General features: G+C 40.8%; 1 protein-coding gene across 1 annotated transcript in view; it reads left to right on the top strand.

The window, feature by feature from the left end:
- Positions 1–19,642, top strand: part of ATF6 (activating transcription factor 6) — a gene marked incomplete at its 5' end in the record, with an annotated part of 214,184 nt that overhangs the window by 48,695 nt on the left and 145,847 nt on the right. Inside the window, 2 exons of the mRNA XM_044267818.1 lie at positions 3,373–3,558; positions 4,827–4,918. Coding sequence (XP_044123753.1) covers positions 3,373–3,558; positions 4,827–4,918 — 278 coding nt within the window. The remainder of the gene's footprint in view (positions 1–3,372; positions 3,559–4,826; positions 4,919–19,642) is intronic.

Below are 19,642 nucleotides of genomic sequence, written 5' to 3' on the forward strand. Positions count from 1 at the left end.
AGACTGCTAAAGGAGTTTAAGCTTCCAGATATAAGCATTTCCATAAGCCTTTCTTTTCGAACAGGTGCATAATGAAAGTAAGCACAGAGTTCGCTGAGGTTGGAGTTCCATGCTGGGATCCAGGACTTCCATTTGATACTGAAAACAGTGTGGTGTTGGGGCTCCTGGGTGGCTCAGTGGGTTGAAGCCTCTGCCTTTGGCTCAGGTCATGGTCCCAGGGTCCTGGAATCGAGCCCTGCATTGGGCTCTCTGCTCGGCAGGGAGCCTGCTTCCTCCTTTCTCTCAGCCTCCTTGTGATCTCTGTCTGTCAAATAAATAAAAAGCTTAAAAAAATAAATAAAAATAAAAACAGTATGATGCTATTGTGTGCTGGGCTTACAGTCAGCCGACCTGAGTTCTGGCTGTGGCACTCATCAAATGATGAGGCTTATCTCAAAGAATCTTGAAGACTTTAATAATTTCGGTAAGAGGAGATTCAATATAGAACATCAAAATAATTGAAATACTATGCTGCCGTTCTCATTGCATGTCAAGGATGATTATAATACAGTGGGTGCAAAAGTCAGTTTACAAAACAGTAATTACGGTCTAATTTTTTTTCTTGTAAAATGTACCCCCCACCAAAAAAACAAACACCACAGAGGTGTGTGTATGTGTCTGTGTGCGTGTGTGTGTGTGTTAGTCTGAAAATAATAATTTTTTTTTGTCTAGGAAATACAGAATAACTTATCCAGATAGCTGAAGAGAGCTTGCTGAGATGTAAAGTTGAAATTCTTGTGTTCAGTGATGCCTGTGGGTTTCATTTATTTTTATTCTCTATCCTTTGTGTCTATTGGTAGTATTGAGTATTTATTTTCAGAGCTATTGTATCTTTTTCCATGGGAAGAAATGGACGGCCACAGGTGGTTTTCATTTTTTCTGCATGAGGCATCTGCATCGACAGCCTTTGAGACCTTAATGCTTTATAATATGCAGGTGCTTTTATTGTTTATAGAAGTTCCTAATCCTTGTTTGAAATTTATTAAATGGTGTTCCGTCTGTAAGTCTCCCTAAAGTCCATAGATTAATTAGCCTTTAAAGCAAGGTTGCCTTTTATCTAACTGCAGTATAAACTCTTCCATCTGGGAACCTTCTCTTTCCCTCTGGGAACCTTCTCTTTCCCGCGCTTGCTCAGTGTTCCATGTACCTCAGCACTCCGGTATTAAGTATTAATTACGGACATTAATTGACATTCCCAGTCACCAAAAAGAACACTAAGAACAGCAGTAGATTGAACAAAGTGGCATTGTCCAGAGAGTAGTTTGACGTGGTGAATAATCCACTCATCATGGCTTGGCCGCTGCTGTGTGCACATGTGCACACATGTGCGCGGCATTATCGGGGGCGGGGCTGTGTGTGTGAGGGGGAGTAGTTATTCCATAGGGAAATTTTACAGGTGACGGTTCTGTAAATTAGCATTCTTAGGAAGTTTCAGTTAAAGGAAGAAAAGAGAAAAACACCCTCTTTTGATATCCCATGTGGCTTTTTTCCCTTGCAGGTTCTGATTGAAAGTTTGTTGACAGTGTTTACTGCAGAGAGACTGGCTTTGGTTCTTTTGAGAGAATGTAGCATAGGTTTGGAATTGTGTTGTTTTAAAAGAAATCTATATTAAATGATTTAATTCTGTTTACTAGTCTCAGTAAGAATTATTGAATACCACAGAGTGGAATGTTTATTTTATTTTAAAGATTTTATTTATTTATTTGACAGAGAGATCACAAGTAGGCAGAGAGGCGGGCAGGGAGAGAGAGGGAGGGAAGCAGACTCCCTGCTGGGCAGAGAGCCTGATGCGGGGCTTGATCCCAGGACCCTGAGATCATGACCTGAGTCGAAGGCAGCGGCTTAACCCACTGAGCCACCCAGGTGCCCCTGGAATTTTTAAAAAACATATAAAGTCAGTAAGTAATTCAGTCATCTGTGTACTTAAAATAATTAGCTTAATGTTATTTGGTCCTTGTTATGGACCTAACTTTGCTACCTCACCCTCTGCCTCAAATAAATTAGATTAATGCTGTAACAAATAGGTTCCATAGCTTGTTTAGAAAACATGACAAACATGATTTTACTCAGTTAAGTTTTGATTATGGTAGATACTGAGGGTAGGAAACAAAAATGTAGTATTACATAGTTTTGGCTTCCAAGGTGGTTGAGAGAGAGACTTAACAGTCACGAAACAGTTGAGACCGTTAAGAGTTCAGGTGTATTTTCCAAATTACAAGAGCACAAGGCATTTGGGGAAGATGGTTTAGCATAATCAGTGCAGAAGGTCCTTAGAATTAAGTTAGTGGAGGAGACAGCATCCTACATTAGAGTAAACACTATGACTAAAGGAATGACTTCGGCATGTGTGCAGATCTTGGACTAGCCTTACGTGATCAGAACCTGGCTGTGGATTGACCAGTTGTCAGGGCTGTTGATACGGTTGTTGAGGGGGGGTCACATTGTGGGAAGGCTTTGAAAGCAAAGGTGGTCAGTGAAGATGCATGACTAGCTTGTTTTTGCAATAGAGTGGCAAGATAAACAGTTTCTCCCTGATGAGTTACCTTTCAAATGGTAGATAGGAGGAGATTGGAGATCACTGAACATATTTAGGAAATGATTGCCGTAATCATTAGTAAGTGCCTTCCTTGGGAGGGTGACGGCAGGATTAGATGAGATAACTGAGACACTCTGTCACCGGAAGAAAGTTGGTCATTACCATTAGCATATGTCATTAGCATATCCTCAGTGCGTGTTTAATGAATCAGAGGTTGAGACAGGGAATAAATATGGTGAATGAAGGAAAAAATAAGTTAATGGGCACTTCTTCCTAGATATCTTGAGAGTTATTTACCACTGATAGAAGATGGATTGGTAAACAAATCTAGGCAGATGATGATGATGCAGTTTATACATCCTGAATTCGAAGTGGTGGTGACTTTGCAAGTACAAGTGGCCTTAAAAGTCCTGGATGTGTGGCTCTGGAAACGAGTTCAGGGCCCGAGACATAGAGTGAAAGTCTATGAATATGTACATATGTGGATATGTAAGGGCACTTTCTGAGAGAGTTTTTCTTTTTTTCCTGAGGGAGTTTCTAAAGGGAAAATTGGAAGATCAATAAATAAGCCTTAGAAAACACCGGAAGATATCATTCAACATTTAGGCTTTAGAGACCTACTTTTAATCATTTGATTTCAGTTTGCTTAATTTGAGTTAATATCTTTTAAAACCTTTTTTAAAACAGCCAGTAACTTGTGTTTGAACAGTTTTGTTTAAAAATGATGGGAGAAAATCAGTATACTCCAGTCTGATTCTAAAAGCAGAATATTTCTGATTTGTTATAACTTTTGCTAGATTGCCGTGCTAAGGAGACAGCAACGTATGATAAAAAATCGAGAGTCTGCTTGTCAGTCCCGCAAGAAGAAGAAGGAATACATGCTGGGCTTGGAGGCCAGGTTAAAGGCTGCGCTTTCGGAGAACGAGAAGCTAAAGAAAGAGAACGGATCCCTGAAGCGACAGCTGGATGAAGTCGTGTCAGAGGTGAGTGCTCGTGAGGCAGCCCGATGAGGCGGGTTCGAGTAGTCTCTCTTTTCTGGAGAAGCCAATTGGAAATTGTGTAAAAAAAGAATACTAGGGCGCGATAAACCCCAAAGCATTTGCACTCAGAGTATAGCATTGGAAAGAGGAGCTGTGGGCTGTACCTGCCGGTGTGGTCAGAAGCTGTGTGTTTCCTGGGTGGCTTGCTCTCTCTCTTTTCTGACTAAATGAGTCCCCTTGAGGACCCTAAATAGTCTCAACAGGTCTTTCCTTTTATAAAGATTTTATTTTATTTATTTAACAGAGCGAGCGAGAGAGAGAGAGAGAGATCACAAGTAGACAGAAAGGCAGGCAGAGGGGGAGGGGAAGCGGGCTCCCTGCTGAGCAGAGATTCCTGGTGCGGGGCTCCATCCCAGGACCCTAAAATCATAACCTGAGCCGAAGGCAGAGGCTTAACCCACTGAGCCACTCAGGCGCCCCTAGGTCTTTCCTTTTAAAGAAGAAAATACAGAAGCGCCTGGGTGGCTCAGTTGGTTGAGCATCTGACTCTCTTGATTTTGGCTCAGGTTATGTTTTCCGTCCCGGGATGGAGCCTGAGTCAGGCTCCACGCTCTGCCGGAAGCCTGCTTGAGAATTTCTCCCTCTGTCCCTCCCCTCATGCTCTCTCTTCCTCTCTCAAAAACCAACAAACAAAAAGAAAGAAAGAAAACACAAAATAAACAATGTTAAGGTCTTTTCTCTCCCTGACGACTATTACGGTTTTTGCATTTTGTTGCCGTGCTAGTCCCGATAAAGTCAATCTTCTCCTTAATTCTGTCCATGAAATCTCCTGTCTCAGGATTTCCCACTCCAGAGGGATGTCTGTGCCTACTGTGTGGGGCTTTTCCCACTGTTCTGTCTTTTCCTTACTGAGCACATGTTAAGGGATTTAACAGACGGGGAAATAAACTGCAGATGTCTTTTAAAACTCTTTGAAGACCCATAAAAATGTTAAATTGTTGAATTCTTTCCTTTTGGGTGCAGAGGAGACTGCAAGGGAGTGGCCCTTAGTTTCTCCCCTCCGGTGCCCCGCTCTCCTTTTCCCTTGCTGCTGTCCCAGGGAACCTAGAAGGCTCTGCTCTAGTCTTGTGAAAAGTACTGTTTCCTCACCTTTGAGGGTTTTTTTAAAAACTATAATAAAATGGGTGAAGAGGAGTGTGTTTATCTTAGATGTTGATTTTTGTGAGATCGATATGTAGTTTAGCTGTATTTAAGGTGGTTATTTCTTTCAGAACCAGAGGCTTAAAGTTCCTAATCCGAAGCGAAGAGCGATCTGTGTGATGGTAATATTGGCATTTGTAGTGCTCAACTATGGACCCATGAGGTAAGCGGATAGCCAGCCGTTTGTGCTGGGTACCAATGCTAAAAATTTCAGCTCTCATTCTTTCAGCTCTCATCATAAGCTAGAGAAAAACAGTTTCGTTTCGTTCTCCTCAGGGACAATATTTAGGTAAGAAGAGGGGGAAGAAGAAAGATTGGTTTCTCTTCCTTGTTCTTCACCTAGGTCTGGCAGAAAACCCATGACGTTTGATGAAGAAAGGTTTCTGTTACCAAACAGATCCGTGGTGGGCCTTGAAATCAGACTGCCCGAGTTCAGATGCTTGCCTCTGCACTTGGTAACTTTGTCATCTTAGGCAAGTTACTTAACCTCTGTGCTTCAGTTCCTTACCTTTAAAATGATGAAGCCTTTATTATAATATTGTTACCTGCCTCCCCCTGTACTGTGATGCTTGAGTGGCCTCAGGGATTATAAGACACTTGTGTGGCTTCCTCCCTGGCTGGAAAGTAAACAGCTAGAGCTGTAATTAGCAGTCTCTGATTGAGTAGGTTTGGAATGGGAATCAAGAATGCAAATATTTTATAGTGTTCTAGTTGATTGTGGTACAGGTTTCTAGCTAATCATAGCTTGAGAAACACTGCTTTTAGGTCAGAGTCATAGAACACTAGGATTCAAGGAACCCTGGAGACCCTCTTTTCCAGACTCCCACTCACTGTGGCACATTTGATCGGTGAATGAAATCAGTATATCCTAGGTGCTGGGGAGTCCACGAGTAATTAGACCCAGGCCATACCTTCAAGGATCTCTTGGTCCAGCTGAGAAGACGGACAAGTCAAAGGATGACTCAAGTATAATGTGGTGACTGTGGGAACAGCAGTGTGAACAAATTACTAAAAGAGTGTAAATAAGAGTAAGAATTCCTTGAGAAAGTTTGCATCATGTTGATAGATGTTCAGAACAGATTTTGTTGAATGAGAGTGGGAAGGGAAGTCCCTGCAGGAGACGCTGAATCTTGGAAGTGGGATAGCAGTTTGCCAGCTGCAGAGTATGGAACGAGATGCCAAGCAGAGGGACCACAGTAGTTAAAAGGCACAATTAGGAAATGGCTTGACATCTTCAGGAAAAAGTGAAAAATTCACATATATCTTGTACAAGTGGGAATGTGTATGACGGAAATGGGTCTACAGATATACCTGTATGCAGGTATACAGTGGGGGCCAGATACTGACGGGCCTAGTGTGCTGCTGTGCACAATGAGGCACCCGTGGGTTTTAGGCAGAGGGCAGCATGATCTGTTTTGATGTTAGGAAGGTGACAAAGGGTGGTAGCGAGAATGGACTGGACTGAGCAGATGGTCTTGGCAGTGACCGCGCCGGGAGGCTGTTGGTGTGTTTAAGGTGATAGATACGAGTCTGGCATTGGACTGTGGGGACAGAAAGGACACGCTGTCTCAGGGTGCACCTCTCATGTAGACTCTGGGCTTTGGTGACTGTTAACAGAGTGGGACATGAGGAAGAAAAGAGAGAAGCTAAAGATAATTCCAAATTTCTATCTTGAAGGACAGAATGGCGTTACTCTTATTTAAGGCAGCAGATAGGAAGATGAATCATTTTATGATGGAGGATAATAGTTTTTATTAGTATGGGAAGTTTGCGTTTCTCACTAGATATTGGGACAGACGGACAGATGGTAGTGGAGTAGGTGAGATTATCCAAGGAGAACAAGTAGGGGAAGAAGAGTAATGCGAATCTGGGGAAACCAGCATGACAGACTCAGGAAAAGAAAATCAGAGTGAGTGGTGTTAGGGACAGAACCAGAAGAATGGTTTTCTGAAGCCAAGAATGAAAGAATTCCAAAAACAGGCTTGTCGGGGCAGAAACCTGAGGTGAGAACACTGACTTTGGCAGCTAGCATCTTGATGGTTATCTTGGAGCTTCTCTGTGGTCCGGGCTTTGTGCTTCACAGTGTTTAATTCAGTGTTCATTTCGGAAGGTGATGTGCAGAGGCAGCACATTTCCTTAGGCACTGTCTTCTGACCTGCATAGACTGTAGTGAAATCCTTCCTTCCTAAGAGCTCATTTTTTTCACACAGCCTAAGATTGTGGTAACTGTTTCGAAGACATGTATTATTAAGTAAAATCCCCGTATCTTTTTCACATGTTTGATGGTCAAGCTAGGTCATTCCCATTTTATTTTTACACAGTTTCTAAAAAATAAGATGTAGATCTTGTATTCAACTTTCATTATCATTTGGTATTAACACAACTTGCTAGAGTAGTTGATACCCCATAATGGAATCCCAGATACCCATCTACTTTTTACTAAAATGATTCAGTGGAAAGAGGTCATACTTCTGAGTTGACCTGTTTTTGAGTTTATACTGTATTAGACATGTTACACAGAATATGTAGAAGAGATACCTGGAACAAGCATTTAAATTATTAAAAGAAATTTTTTTTTGCTGCCTGTTGATATTTTACCCATATCCTTCATATTAAAATTATTTTTTCATTTAACTCTGATAATGGCAGTCTCAGAGGCTTTATGCAGTAGCATTTGGTGGACAGTAAAGCAGATGGGGTTGGGATGTAGGAAGTGAGGATGGGGCTGGGGATACACCTTGTTGTGGGAGCCCTCATGCGTAAATAGAAATTCGTGGGGAAAAAAAGACAAAAATTTTCAAGTGGATTAATGATGTTTATAGCTACTGAGGGTAGAGAGGGTGTGTGGGGATGGATCTCATTTCTGTGAGCAGATAAGTTGATTCATTTTGGAAGGAGGAGACTATTGTCCTCTTTTTTTTTTTTTAAATTTTATTTATTTATTAAAGAATGAGAGGGAGCATGAAAGGGGAGTAGGTTAGAGGGAGAGGCAACTCCCCATGGAGCTGGGAGCCTGATGCGGGACTCAGTCCTGGGGCTCCAGGATCATGACCTGAGCTGAAGGCAGTCACTTAACCAACTGAGCCACCCAGGCGCCCGACTGTGGTCCTATTTTATCATGGAAGTTTTGTGTCCAAAAAATTAGATGGACAGTACAAACAGCAGAATGAAGAATGGAAGAAAGCCTAAATGTTTGAAAGTCCTGAGGAACGGGCAGAGGAGATCTGTGTCTCTCTGTGAAGGCTTGAGGAACAGAAAGCAAGAAGAGAGAACATTTAGGAAGTGTGCAGATTTTTAAATTCAAACATGTTAAAAGGCTTAGATTGAAGCAAAGTAACAAAGAGCTGGAAGGGGTGGAGAAATATCGAAGTATCTCAACAGGTTGGAATACCTCCAGACACCAAGAAGGAAATAGAAAGAAACTGGCTCATAAAAACCAGGAACTAATTCTTCTAGACACAGTTTGGCACTGATGGTGAAATATCAAAGCTGAGAGGGCAGCAGTGGTCTGAAAGGCTAAACCTGCCCCTGAACCAGCGTTGGCAGTGGACATGTGCCATCACGTATGCTCTTCCGGAACATTCTTGACTGACCCCGTCCTCTGCAGCCTCTTCACTGCAAGACTGAAGATCTCAGGGCTGGGAATCTGCCAGAGAAGCAGAAACTTCCCCGCTGAACCTTATTAATACCACCTGGAATGTATTTATTGAATAACTCCCACACCCATGGCTGTGTCCGTCAATCTATAAACCTTAAGCATTATTGGGCTTTAATTGGTATCGAAAAAAGCAAGATTGTGTGTTGTAACTGAACCTTTCTTAAGTACCACAAAACTAAGTCTGGCCAGACAAACAGACATTTAAAGGAGAGATTTCCAAAGCATTTTAAATTTAGGAAATGAAACTCTTTCAGAACAGATCCCATTACCATAGTAAAGTTGTCAGTGTTGTTTCAGATGTTCCATGTAGAGTTAAACTTCTGTGCCATATTGGTATGGGTCCAAGTGAAAAAATACATAACACACAAGTTTGTTGCCTATAGGTATGCCTTAAGAAACATTTCCTGAAGGCCCTTGTGGTGATGAAATGTAAATACATCTTACATCTAAAGTAAGAGAGTTTTGTGCAGCAATACTAGTTTGAAGAGTTTTAGGTTCCTGAATAGTCATAACACAGAAAAAGAAAATAAACCAAACAGACTTAAAAGGGTTAATTTTTCTGACCTTATTGATGTTGTGCCGATGGTAAAGAAGGCATCTAGCTTTTTCTGGCACAAGATTTAAAGTGCTGCCCCCTGGGTGGTCTATAAAAATAGTAACTCTGGGCAGCAGGGAGTGGCTAAACTGGACAAATGTGAATTGAGAGGAAACCCTCTTCTTACTACCCATTAGGGTCGTAAGATTCTGTGATTCTGATTCTGTGATTATCAGTCTTATTTTATAGTTAAAGAACTGGAAATTTAACAAAGGTCTTTTTAAAAATTTGTCATGGAAAACTCTGCCTTCTCTACTACACCATAAAGTGTTTTTTTCCTACCATTGTCCAAGGACTTCTGTTTTTGGCAATATGGTGGGCTATCAATATGGAGAAACTCTTTGCAATTCTATATACCAACAAATGCTGGATTAACAAACAAATCAAAACTCTGTTATGTAATGGGTGAATCCAAGACAGAGTAAGGACTTCTTAGAGGCCAGAGATGTAAAGATAACATGAATCCATTATAAGCTAGCATTGGAAATGGTGCTATTTCCTGATCCTCTGGCCTAGAGTCTGGTGACAGGAAAGTAGTGGGGTCCTGAACAAGGTAGGAGAGCACAAGTGAGCCTCATCCCCCCTTCCCATACCCAAATAAAGCTGGAACATCCAAAGAATGACATTTTTCATTTGCTAAAAAGAGGGGGGAAAGTAAGTTGTCATATCACATAGGAAGAGTATTGATAAGTACCTGTCTTGGTATTGGCTTTGAGTAGGATGGAAATAAAGAAAAAATCTCCCGGAGAACTCATCATTACATGTCTTAACTCACACAGGTTTGAGCCTGAATTTATACTACTATTGTGACACTCCTCAAAAAAACCAAGCCAAAAATTTAGTTTAAGTGGCCCTGTGTTGGTACTGCTAGGCTCCTGGTGGAAACAAATGCACCATCTTCTCAGAGGAAAGCGCCGTGGACATCCTTCTAAAAAACTGCAGATCCAGTTCCAACTGACCATGCGCCGACATCACCTCCCTTTCCCCTGATCATTAATCACACTAGGAAACAAGCCACCATGGGCATGAGTTGGAGGAAATAACAAACTACAGAATCAGACTCGGAAGACTGCAGATATTTGAATCAACAGCTACAAGGTGTAAAGTAAATACGTGAACTAGAAGAGGGCTTCAAAGAATGGGAAAGGAACAAAAGACTATCAGAAATGATGCACACATTTTGAGAAGAATCTAGAAATGTGATAGTAAGTTAAAATTAGAAAATGCCCAGGTTAAAACAACAAAATAGGCACATTTGAAGAAAGAAACCGTGAATGGGAAGATAGGGCTGAAGGAAATGTAGAGTGTAACAGAGAGACGAGATGGAAAACATGGAAGAGATTTAAGAGGGGAGGTCACACTGCCATCGCCAAGTAATCCAAGTAGCATTTCTCAGGAGACATTCTGACATCTTGTACCTCCTGAAGAGATGCCCTGGAAAGGAAACAGTATCACTTCTGTGATATTCTAGCCAAAGAAGGAATAATCTTAATTTTCTAATGAAAAAAATAACGGATAAATCCATATAGAGAGGACAATGTATAAAATAGCCTGTGATCTTAAAAAAGCATTCAGGGTATTCAAGAAGAAGGAAAATAACCCCAAAGGATGGTTTGAGACACAGAAATGAATGTCCAGAATGACAAAAATGATAGTTGTAGATGAAGCTTTCTTAAAAATTTGATGGTATAAAACATTAACAATGTCTAGTTTGTAAGGTTAGAACTCAAGGCGGAAGTATTTTCTCTACAGTAATCCCTGATAAATTGAAAAGGGTGTGATGGAAGTGAAACCATTCAAAGTTCTTGTTTGAGAAGTAGGTAAAAGTATTAATTGTTTAGACTTGTTTAGCATTTAAAATTAGCATTTTAAAGTTTTGGTTTAACCCCTAGAAAAATGTAATTGGAGTGTATCCTTTCAAAATCTAGTGGAAGAAATATCACTGAATGAGATGGACAGACTCAGCCCAAAAGAAGGCATGAAAAGAGGGAAGGCGACTACTAGAGTAGGAAAACACAAAATGTGATGGTAGAAATGAATCTATAATATTACCCGTAATCACAATATGTGGAAATTCACTGAACTCTGCATTTAGAAGGCAAAGATCGTCAGACTGGGGCTGAAGAATGATAGGCAGAATTCAGCTTTATGCCTTTTACAGGTGAAACACCTAAAAGTGTCAGGCTACAGAAAGTCAAAGTTGAAAGTCAAGGGATTGAAAAAGCCAATGGCAAAAAGAAAGCTGGAGTTGCTCTATTAATATCGGACACATAGACATTAAGGAAAAAGTGTTATTAGACACAGTTACTGAACTGTGATCATATAGTTAGTTTACCAGGAAGATATATGATTCTAAATTAGTATATACCTATTAAGAGAGCTCGGAAACAATCATTAATAGAACTACAGGGGAAACTGACATTCCACTGCCATAGTGGGGAATAGGAGTGTGCCTCGTTCTCTCTCTCTTTTTTTTTACAAAGTTTTTATTTCTTTTCAGCGTAACAGTATTCATTGTTTTTGCACCACACTCAGGGCTCCATGCAATCTGTGCCCTCTCTAATACTCACCACCTGGTTCTCCCAACCTCCCACCCCCCGCCCCTTCGAAACCCTCACATTGTTTTTCAGAGTCCATAGTTTCTCATGGTTCACCTCCCCTTCCAGTTTCCCTCAATTCCCTTCTCCTCTCCATCTCCCCTTGTCCTCCATGCTATTTGTTATGCTCCACAAATAAGTGAAACAAATATGATATTTGACTCTCTCTGCTTGACTTGGAGTGTGCCTCTCTTGATAGAGCACACTGACGGAATCTGCCAGGATAGAGAGGGTTTGACTGTTATTATGAAACCTGATGGCCATTTAGAGAAATGCTGCATTTATCAACACACAGAGTTTTTGAACCAGAGCTGGAAATGTTAAAAAAAGTATTGATCTGTGCTAGATCATAAAGGAAGTCTCAACAGATTTCAGAGACTAACATGCAGACTGCATTCAGTGTGAGGGTAATTAAACTACAAATCAATAACAAAAAAAGTAAGAATTTCGGTTCTACTAAAACTTAAAAATACAATTCTAAATAACTCATAGATCAAAGAAGAAATCATAATGAAATGATTACTGAATGATATTAAAAATACTATTTATCAGACCTTGTAGGAAGTATCGTGTTACATGGAATAAGCAAATTGCAGAAGAGTGTTTATAGTAGGATTGCTTTTATGTCAGGTTCAGACCGAAAGAACTGTACAGTGTGAATGTGTGTACATATGTGTGAAAGCTATAAAAGAAAGCAAGGGAACTGTTACTCCAAAATTCAAAAATCACATTGAGTAAGTTTAACTCACACGTAGGCCAGGCTAAGTATTTCTGCCTGGTGCTTCCACATCGTCCTATTTACATATCATAGAACTTGTCACACTGGCTAGTTCTTTGTTGCTCTGTCTTCACTGCTATAGCTCTTGTGTTGTTTTCCTTTTTTTGGGCAGGGGGAAGCTCTGCTGCAGTCCATTTTTTTATTATATCCTCAGCATCTAGCATAATATGTACAGTACATGGCATATACTTAAAAAAAAATGCTATACTGAATTACGAGGCAGGGTTTGTCAGGCTGACAAGGAGAGATGGACATTCCAGGCAGAGTTAGGGAGGATGGCTTTTTGCCGGCGGTAGGAAGCAATCCGAGATGGCTAGAGCTCCTCCGCCGAAATTTTAGATCATGCTTGACATAGTGGAGCTCCTTAATAAAATCTTTGTTGCATGTGGTTGAGCGAAGAAACAGATGAATGAGGGCCTGCTGGAATGTGAATGAGCATAGACTGTCCTGTGGCGAGTGGAAAGCAGTAGGGCTGAGAGGGTAGGCTGTGGCCAGTCCCTTTAGGGCGTCATGTTCCCTGCGGAGGAGAAGACCCCAGTGACCATTGTACGGTAACGTTCTAGTGAGTACTAAGTAACCTGGTGTGTTTTGTGAGTGTCATACAGTGAACAGGAGGTTAGTGGAGATGGTGATTATAGGGAAGGCTTCACCCAGAAGAATGGAATTAAAGATTTATAAGGAGAGAGACAGAGGTTCCGTGGGAGGTGAGGGATGCATGACACTAGACAGCATACGGTACGGAGATGGAGAAGAAGTTATTTCCCCTGTCTGCCCTTTTTGTTGCCTTAAAAGAAACAAACACGAGGCAAAAAAAGGTCTTCACTTCCTAGGCCTTTTATGAATGATTGGATTTTCTTATTTGTTTTCTGGTTGTGTGTTTTCTAAGACACCTTAATTTTCATAACCTGTTCTCTCTATCTCATTACTGCTACTTTCTGCATTGCAGTGGAGTTTCTTCTCATTTTTCATATACTTAGTCTTGTAGGGATGTTGGAATTGGATTGGATAAGGCATAAGTGGTTATCTAGTTTAAATTTTTGAGGTGGAAGAAGAGATTTTTTCATTGTGGAGTGGGGGCTTAATTTTTAGAATTTTGTCTTCTTGGGCTCCTCCTTTCTTAAAGCAGTGTTCACACAGCTGATGTTGGTCCCACCAGAGACATGGTTTTCATTGCTGCTCTGTGCTGATGTGTTTCTGTTTTGTTGTTACGTTAAGTTTGTACCTTAAGACCATACTGACATTAGGGAAGTTTAACCCTCCCCCATACCTCAAGGACTGATGTAAATTTCAGACTTGTACAGATATCCAGGAAAGAGGGTATGTTGGAGGGAATGAGCAGTGTTCCTTTTAGACATTTGTAGAAATATTTCTTAGTTGAGGGAAGTTGAATTAACTTAAGAAAAATGGTGGAAATAAGGGAAGAGAAAGGGAAAATAGATTAAAAATCTTGATGGAAGAAAAGAATTTCCAAAAGTTTCTCTTGGCAGCATAAAGTTTAATGAGCAATAAATTGTGTTAAAAATACTTCCGTCTTTATAAAGCAGGATGGTTAAGAGCTAGTTGGAGAAACATCGGTCTGAACCCTACTTGCAGTCTGTCGTTTATTCTGAGTTTTGTGGTTGGTTGAGTAATGACAGGGGCTAAAGTTTTTATCGCAGAAGTTTGAGGTTTTGCAGATTCTCCTTGCCTACTTAAAGTTGGGATGAAAAAAAAGTTTGGCTGATTTTTTTCTTGCATTTTCTCATAGTGGTTCTCGACCATGGCTGTACATTAATAATCACTAGGAAATCTTCCAAAGGGAGGAGCCCTGCCCAAAACTTGTGGAATCTGGTAGGATGGGTCTAATTCAGTTGTTCTTGAACAAAATGTTTTTCCCTCTGGTGATTCTGAAGTATGTCCAGAGTTGAAAACTGTGCTGTGTTGTTTTCTTTCTTTTTTATATACCTTGGCCTCTGTAGAAATTGTTAGAGCACTTACCCATTAATTTTAGAGGATAATGTATATAAGAGAAGTTTGGTTTTTTTAAAGATCTTATTTATTTGAGAGAGAAAGTGAGAGAGTGAGTGGGGGCCGAGGGGCCAAGGTAAGGGGGAAGCAGGCTCCCTGATGAGCAGGGAGCCTGATAGGGAGCTTGAGCCCAGGGTTCCGGGATCATGACCTGAGCCAAAGGCAGACGCTTAACCAACTGAGCTACCCTTGTGTCCTGGGAAGTTTTGTTAAATGTCTAGACAGACACATCTGTACTCAGAGGTTTGTCTTATATAGTTGAGGAAATGTATGGACCTCTGTTTTGTACTAAGAGCCACAGCATAACCTGTGGGGAATTTCTTCCTGGCACAGAGGACTATAGTTACCATTTCCTTTGTTATGCTTTCCCCTTTCTATTTTAAAAGTCACTGTCATCCTCCTCCTCTTCTGAAAATAAAAGCAATTTCTTAGGAGGTTTTGAATATGCGAGGTCTTAAAAAAATAAAAAATGTTTCAAATTGACAGGGCCTTTTCCGTGTTTGTTCCTGGTTAGGTGCTCTCCCCTCACTAGAACGGAATCTTTACAGTTTGAGGCATCAGACTTGGATGAAGAAGGGTAAATCATACTGTTTAAGGGCCAGCTACTCTGTGGTTTGCTTCCGAGACTGTTAAGGAAAAGCGGACCACAGAAAATATGGCACTGAACTTGAGTTGTCTGGAACTGGTTAGAAATAAAATGTCTCTATTCTAGCATTCTCTAAGTTTGTCAGCGTTTCATAATTTTTACAGGAAAAACTCTAGCTTCTTATCCTGAGATGAGCCTGTCCCCAAATCTGGCTCTAATTTTTTTTTTCCTGTTCAATTGCTGAGCACATTTTGCTGTATGAAATCATTATTGGCTGTAGGTTAAAAGTTACTGTATAACTTAAATGTCAGAATTCAAACCACCAAGTCTACATGATTTTGTTCAGCCAGATTTTAAAATGAAATCTAATTCAAATTCTTGGCTGAAAGTACTTTCCACATTTATCAAAGTGACACATAAGCTGAAGAAATGCAGTACATCTAAACAGCAGGTGTCACTGAATTGCAGAGACGTGTTGGGGCGAAGGGCGGTCCATCCCCCAAATCATGTCGTTTATTCTCGTTCTTCAAAAAAGTATCCATGCAGAGTAACTGGTTCTCATTTTTTCCAGCCTTTGTAGATTTCATCCTTTGTTTTAAAAAAAATGACGTAGAGTTTGTCAAGTGCAGAGCTGAGTTTTGAGGGCATGGAAAAGTCTGTTGATGATTTTCTTTCGTTTTGGACTCCGTGGGAGTTGTATATTGGGAGGTCTGTAAGGAGTACCAGCGGCTTAGCCTTCATTGCTTGGCTACCTTTTGGCCTAGACTTGAGTTGTGACAGTGAGGGAAAGGGCATTTGAAAATAGAAATGTACATCCTTTGCTAATTGCCTTCTTAACCTTGAGTAAGTCACTATGTCACTTTCAAGATAAGGGGAAGTAATGTAACTTCTGCCGCTTTCTCTTTTTTGAGAGAAGAGTCACTGCGAAACCCAGAGCACATGAGAAAACTGTCCAAGTTCAAGTTGGTTTTTGATGTTTTCTTTAGACCCCAGATCTTAGCATGTATGGTGTGTCTGAAGCAGCTTTCTCAACCACCGTTTCCAGTACTTAGTACATTCAGGTGGAATCCTGCGGTAGAAGTTGATCAAAACATAAATGGTAAAGGAGTTCACAGCTTTGCTTGTGGAAAGGGACGCTCTAGCCTGATATTAAGGTAGTGTAGGGTAACCGAAACTTTTGATTGTAAGGAACTATATGTGTAATTAATCACATATCATTTAGGCTTCTATGCGGTTTGATATCAGTGCCTTATTTTCTCCAGATTTGAGCTGTTTTGTCATTTCAGGAAACATTTGAAACTTAAATATTTTACAGATTGTTTTTAACTGAGTTACGGCCGATGTAGCATGCATGACCTGTGAGTGTGTGGTGTATGTACATTTAGACTTCATGTTGTCTGTGCATTCTGAACAAAAACTGGCATTAACGTGTTCTGTCCATAGTCAGTTTTTCACAGTCTGTGACCGCTGAGGAGCTAGAATTAGGGAATCACAGAAAGTCCATATGCCTTATGTGGCTTTCTCTGTCAGCCCTTCTCAGTAAAGCAGCATTACTTGTTTCATTCTTCCGTCGTATGTGGGTTTCGTTACTGTTGTGAATTTGAAAATGCGAGATAGATGCAAATAAGACCGCTGGAAGAAAAGGTGAATAAAAAAGAGAAGAGAATTAGTTCTAGAATAATCTAGGTTGGCTGTATGTTGATACCATCTGTGCTTGGTTGGTAAAGGTAGTGGTTTTTGTGTTTGTCTCGTTAAGCTATTTTTAAATACTTCGTGCCAAGCAAATGAGCCTAAGCAATTTTGTGAATTCATTCTCCCAGAACTGTGAGGGAAGGTGTGATTATCTCTCTTACAGATGAGGAGACTGAAATTCCAGGTGCTGATGTTGCAGAGCTAGGATCTAGAGTATGCCCGTGGAGCCCTTGTCTTAATCACTTACAGAGCCACTGAGGCAGGGGAAAAGAAGTTGCAGACAGAGGAGAAGAGTTAGGATTTGATCCAGTAACTTTACCCATTCCTTGAAAGCTAGGATTGGCTGTGAAAGGAGGAGAAAATACTCTAAGTTGACTAGGTTGATGTAAATATAACAGAAAAGGGATTGTACTCCAATTTACAGGCATCGTTTTGACATTTAGAATGATCAGAGCATGCCTTTCTCAAGTGAGAAAATTCCAGAAGGTTGTTTACACACAAACTTCTTATATCAAACATTGACTCGTTGACTTCAATTGAGTAAGTATAGTGTATTGTCTATTGCTGTGTGACAAATCACCCTAAAACTTAAAGCCTGAAGATGACATTTACTTTGCTAAAGCTCTACAATTTGGGCAGGGCTCAGTAGAGACTGTTCTTTGTTCCATGGAGTGTCAGTGAGGATGGCTTGGGTTTATGGACCATTCAAGACGGCTCGCGCATCATGGCCAGCGAGTTGGTGCTGGCTTCAGCTGAGACCGCTGAGGCTATGGGCTGGGTTTCTCTGTTCTTCTTCATTTAGGCTTCTCCACCAGCAGCGTGGCTTTCCTCTTAGTTTCAAGGCGGAGTTCCAAGAATGAGCATCACCTGTTAGAAGAGTGCTTGCTTTATAATTGTTCATTTGAGCGAGTGGAAGGATCTCGTGCTGATTTCTTGCTCACATTGGCTCACTTGGCCAACTGCTGCTATAAAGTACATGTTTCTTCTCAGGGGCCGATAATCCCTGGTTCTGAGAACTACTATTTAGAAGGTTTTTAAAATCTTGATTTAAAGATTTATTTCATTATCCAGTCACATTTCTGTTTTTAGTAAATTACCCCCAGTTACTACTGGCCTGCAAAAATCATCTGTGAACCATTCAGTAAACAGAAAAAACTTCTTTTAAGATTTGGAGAACTCCCTTGGGAACTTTTCATTTTTAGCCTCAATTGCAATGAAAATTAACATAATTTCCTGTTCCTGGATCTGAAGATGGTGTAATAATGAATTCACCACCTGCCATTCTTGAGTTGTGAGTTAGTGTCCCTAAAATGAAGATCTGGATTTTTCTCTTGACTTGAGGCAGAATGCTACATACATTTCATCTGTTTATTATTAAAAAAAAAAAAAAAAAAAAAAAAAGAGGTCCCTGTACTCCTTCACTTACATTCTAGCGAGGACAGACTGACAGTAAACATAATAAGCAAATACAATGATAGAGTTGTAGTTCCTTTGAGCAAAGGGAGTAAACTATAGTAGAGTGAATGGTTTTACAAGTGTGAGGGTGGTTGTTGGAACTGTAGTTTGAAATAGTGATCATTGTAAAGTAGACATACGCACCAAGGCTTAACAAGAGGGCCAACCATATAGATATGTAGGGGAAGAGCATTCCCAGCAGAGGAAGCAGCCATGCAAGGGCCCTAGGGTAGAGGTATGCTTACGTGTTCGAGGAAAAGCAAGGAGGTCAGGGTGGCTGGACTGAAGTGAGCAAGGGGGAGAGTAGTCAGTGATGAGGCCAGAGGGGTAAGATGGATGCATTGAGTGGGGCCTTGGTCATTTTAAGGTTTGGGGCTTTTGCAAATGGGGAGCTATCTGAAGGTTTGAACAGAGAAGTGACTTAATAATTTGACCCAGATTTTAAAACAATTCCTCCTGTTGCTGTGTTGAGAAAGGGCAGAACCTGGCAGGCAAGAAGGCAAGCTGGTTCCCTAAATGCTCTGTGTCATTTTTGGGACACAGAGCACTTTTTGATTTACAAAAGCATGTTCACATCTGTCATTTTGCTTAACTCTTTGGAAAAATGAAATATGTGTTATTTTTCCCATTTTACATGTGAGGAATTTCTATTTTACATGTGAGGAATTGCATACAAAGAAGGTCTCCTCCAGTGGGGGGCTCAGAGCCACGCCTTGAACCCAGATCTCTTGATGTCAAATTTTGTGCTCTTTCCACCATCCTGCATTAAAACTGGAAAAACTCCATGTTCTTTTCAGCTTCATGTGATTTCAAGTTTTCATGGGTAGTTCTCCACCAGCAGAGCAGCAACAGCATGTGGATTTCTCGGGGAGATGAAAACCAGTAGGATTCTTACCTGCTTAGATGGCTTGAACTTAAAATTGATCTGCTTGTATCATAAGAAAGCAGGTCTGCAAAGGGTAGAATGAATTTGGAAATGTGCTGGTTTTTGTTTAGTTACTTGGTATGAAAATTGGTTATCTGAAATCACTTCTTAACAATTAAGTGGCTTCACAGATAATCTAAAACACTTGTTGGCTTTTAGAATTTTTATAAGTGAAAAAGTGAAGTAACAATTTTTAGAATACCTTTTCCAGACTTTTGGGGAAATTGAAATTATTTGTGTTTTTACCAATCTATGCTTTCAGGCCTGTTGGCCCCTGACATGAGCAAGGTTTATTGGTGTAACGGTTACTTTGTGGCCTAAAACTCTTGTGGCTCTTGTGGAATAACACGTTTCTGATCATGGAGACATGGGGACTTTTATTTTCTTAGTATTTCTTAGTTTATTTAAAAATACAGAATAGAGGGGCGCCTGGGTGGCTCAGTGGGTTAAGCCGCTGCCTTCGGCTCAGGTCATGATCTCAGGGTCCTGGGATCGAGCCCCGCATCGGGCTCTCTGCTCAGCGGGGAGCCTGCTTCCCTTCCTCTCTCTCTGCCTGCCTCTCTGCCTACTTGTGATCTCTGTCTGTCGGATAAA

This window comes from Neovison vison, chromosome 10, assembly GCF_020171115.1.
Source record: "Neovison vison isolate M4711 chromosome 10, ASM_NN_V1, whole genome shotgun sequence".
Taxonomy (NCBI): domain Eukaryota; kingdom Metazoa; phylum Chordata; class Mammalia; order Carnivora; family Mustelidae; genus Neogale; species Neogale vison.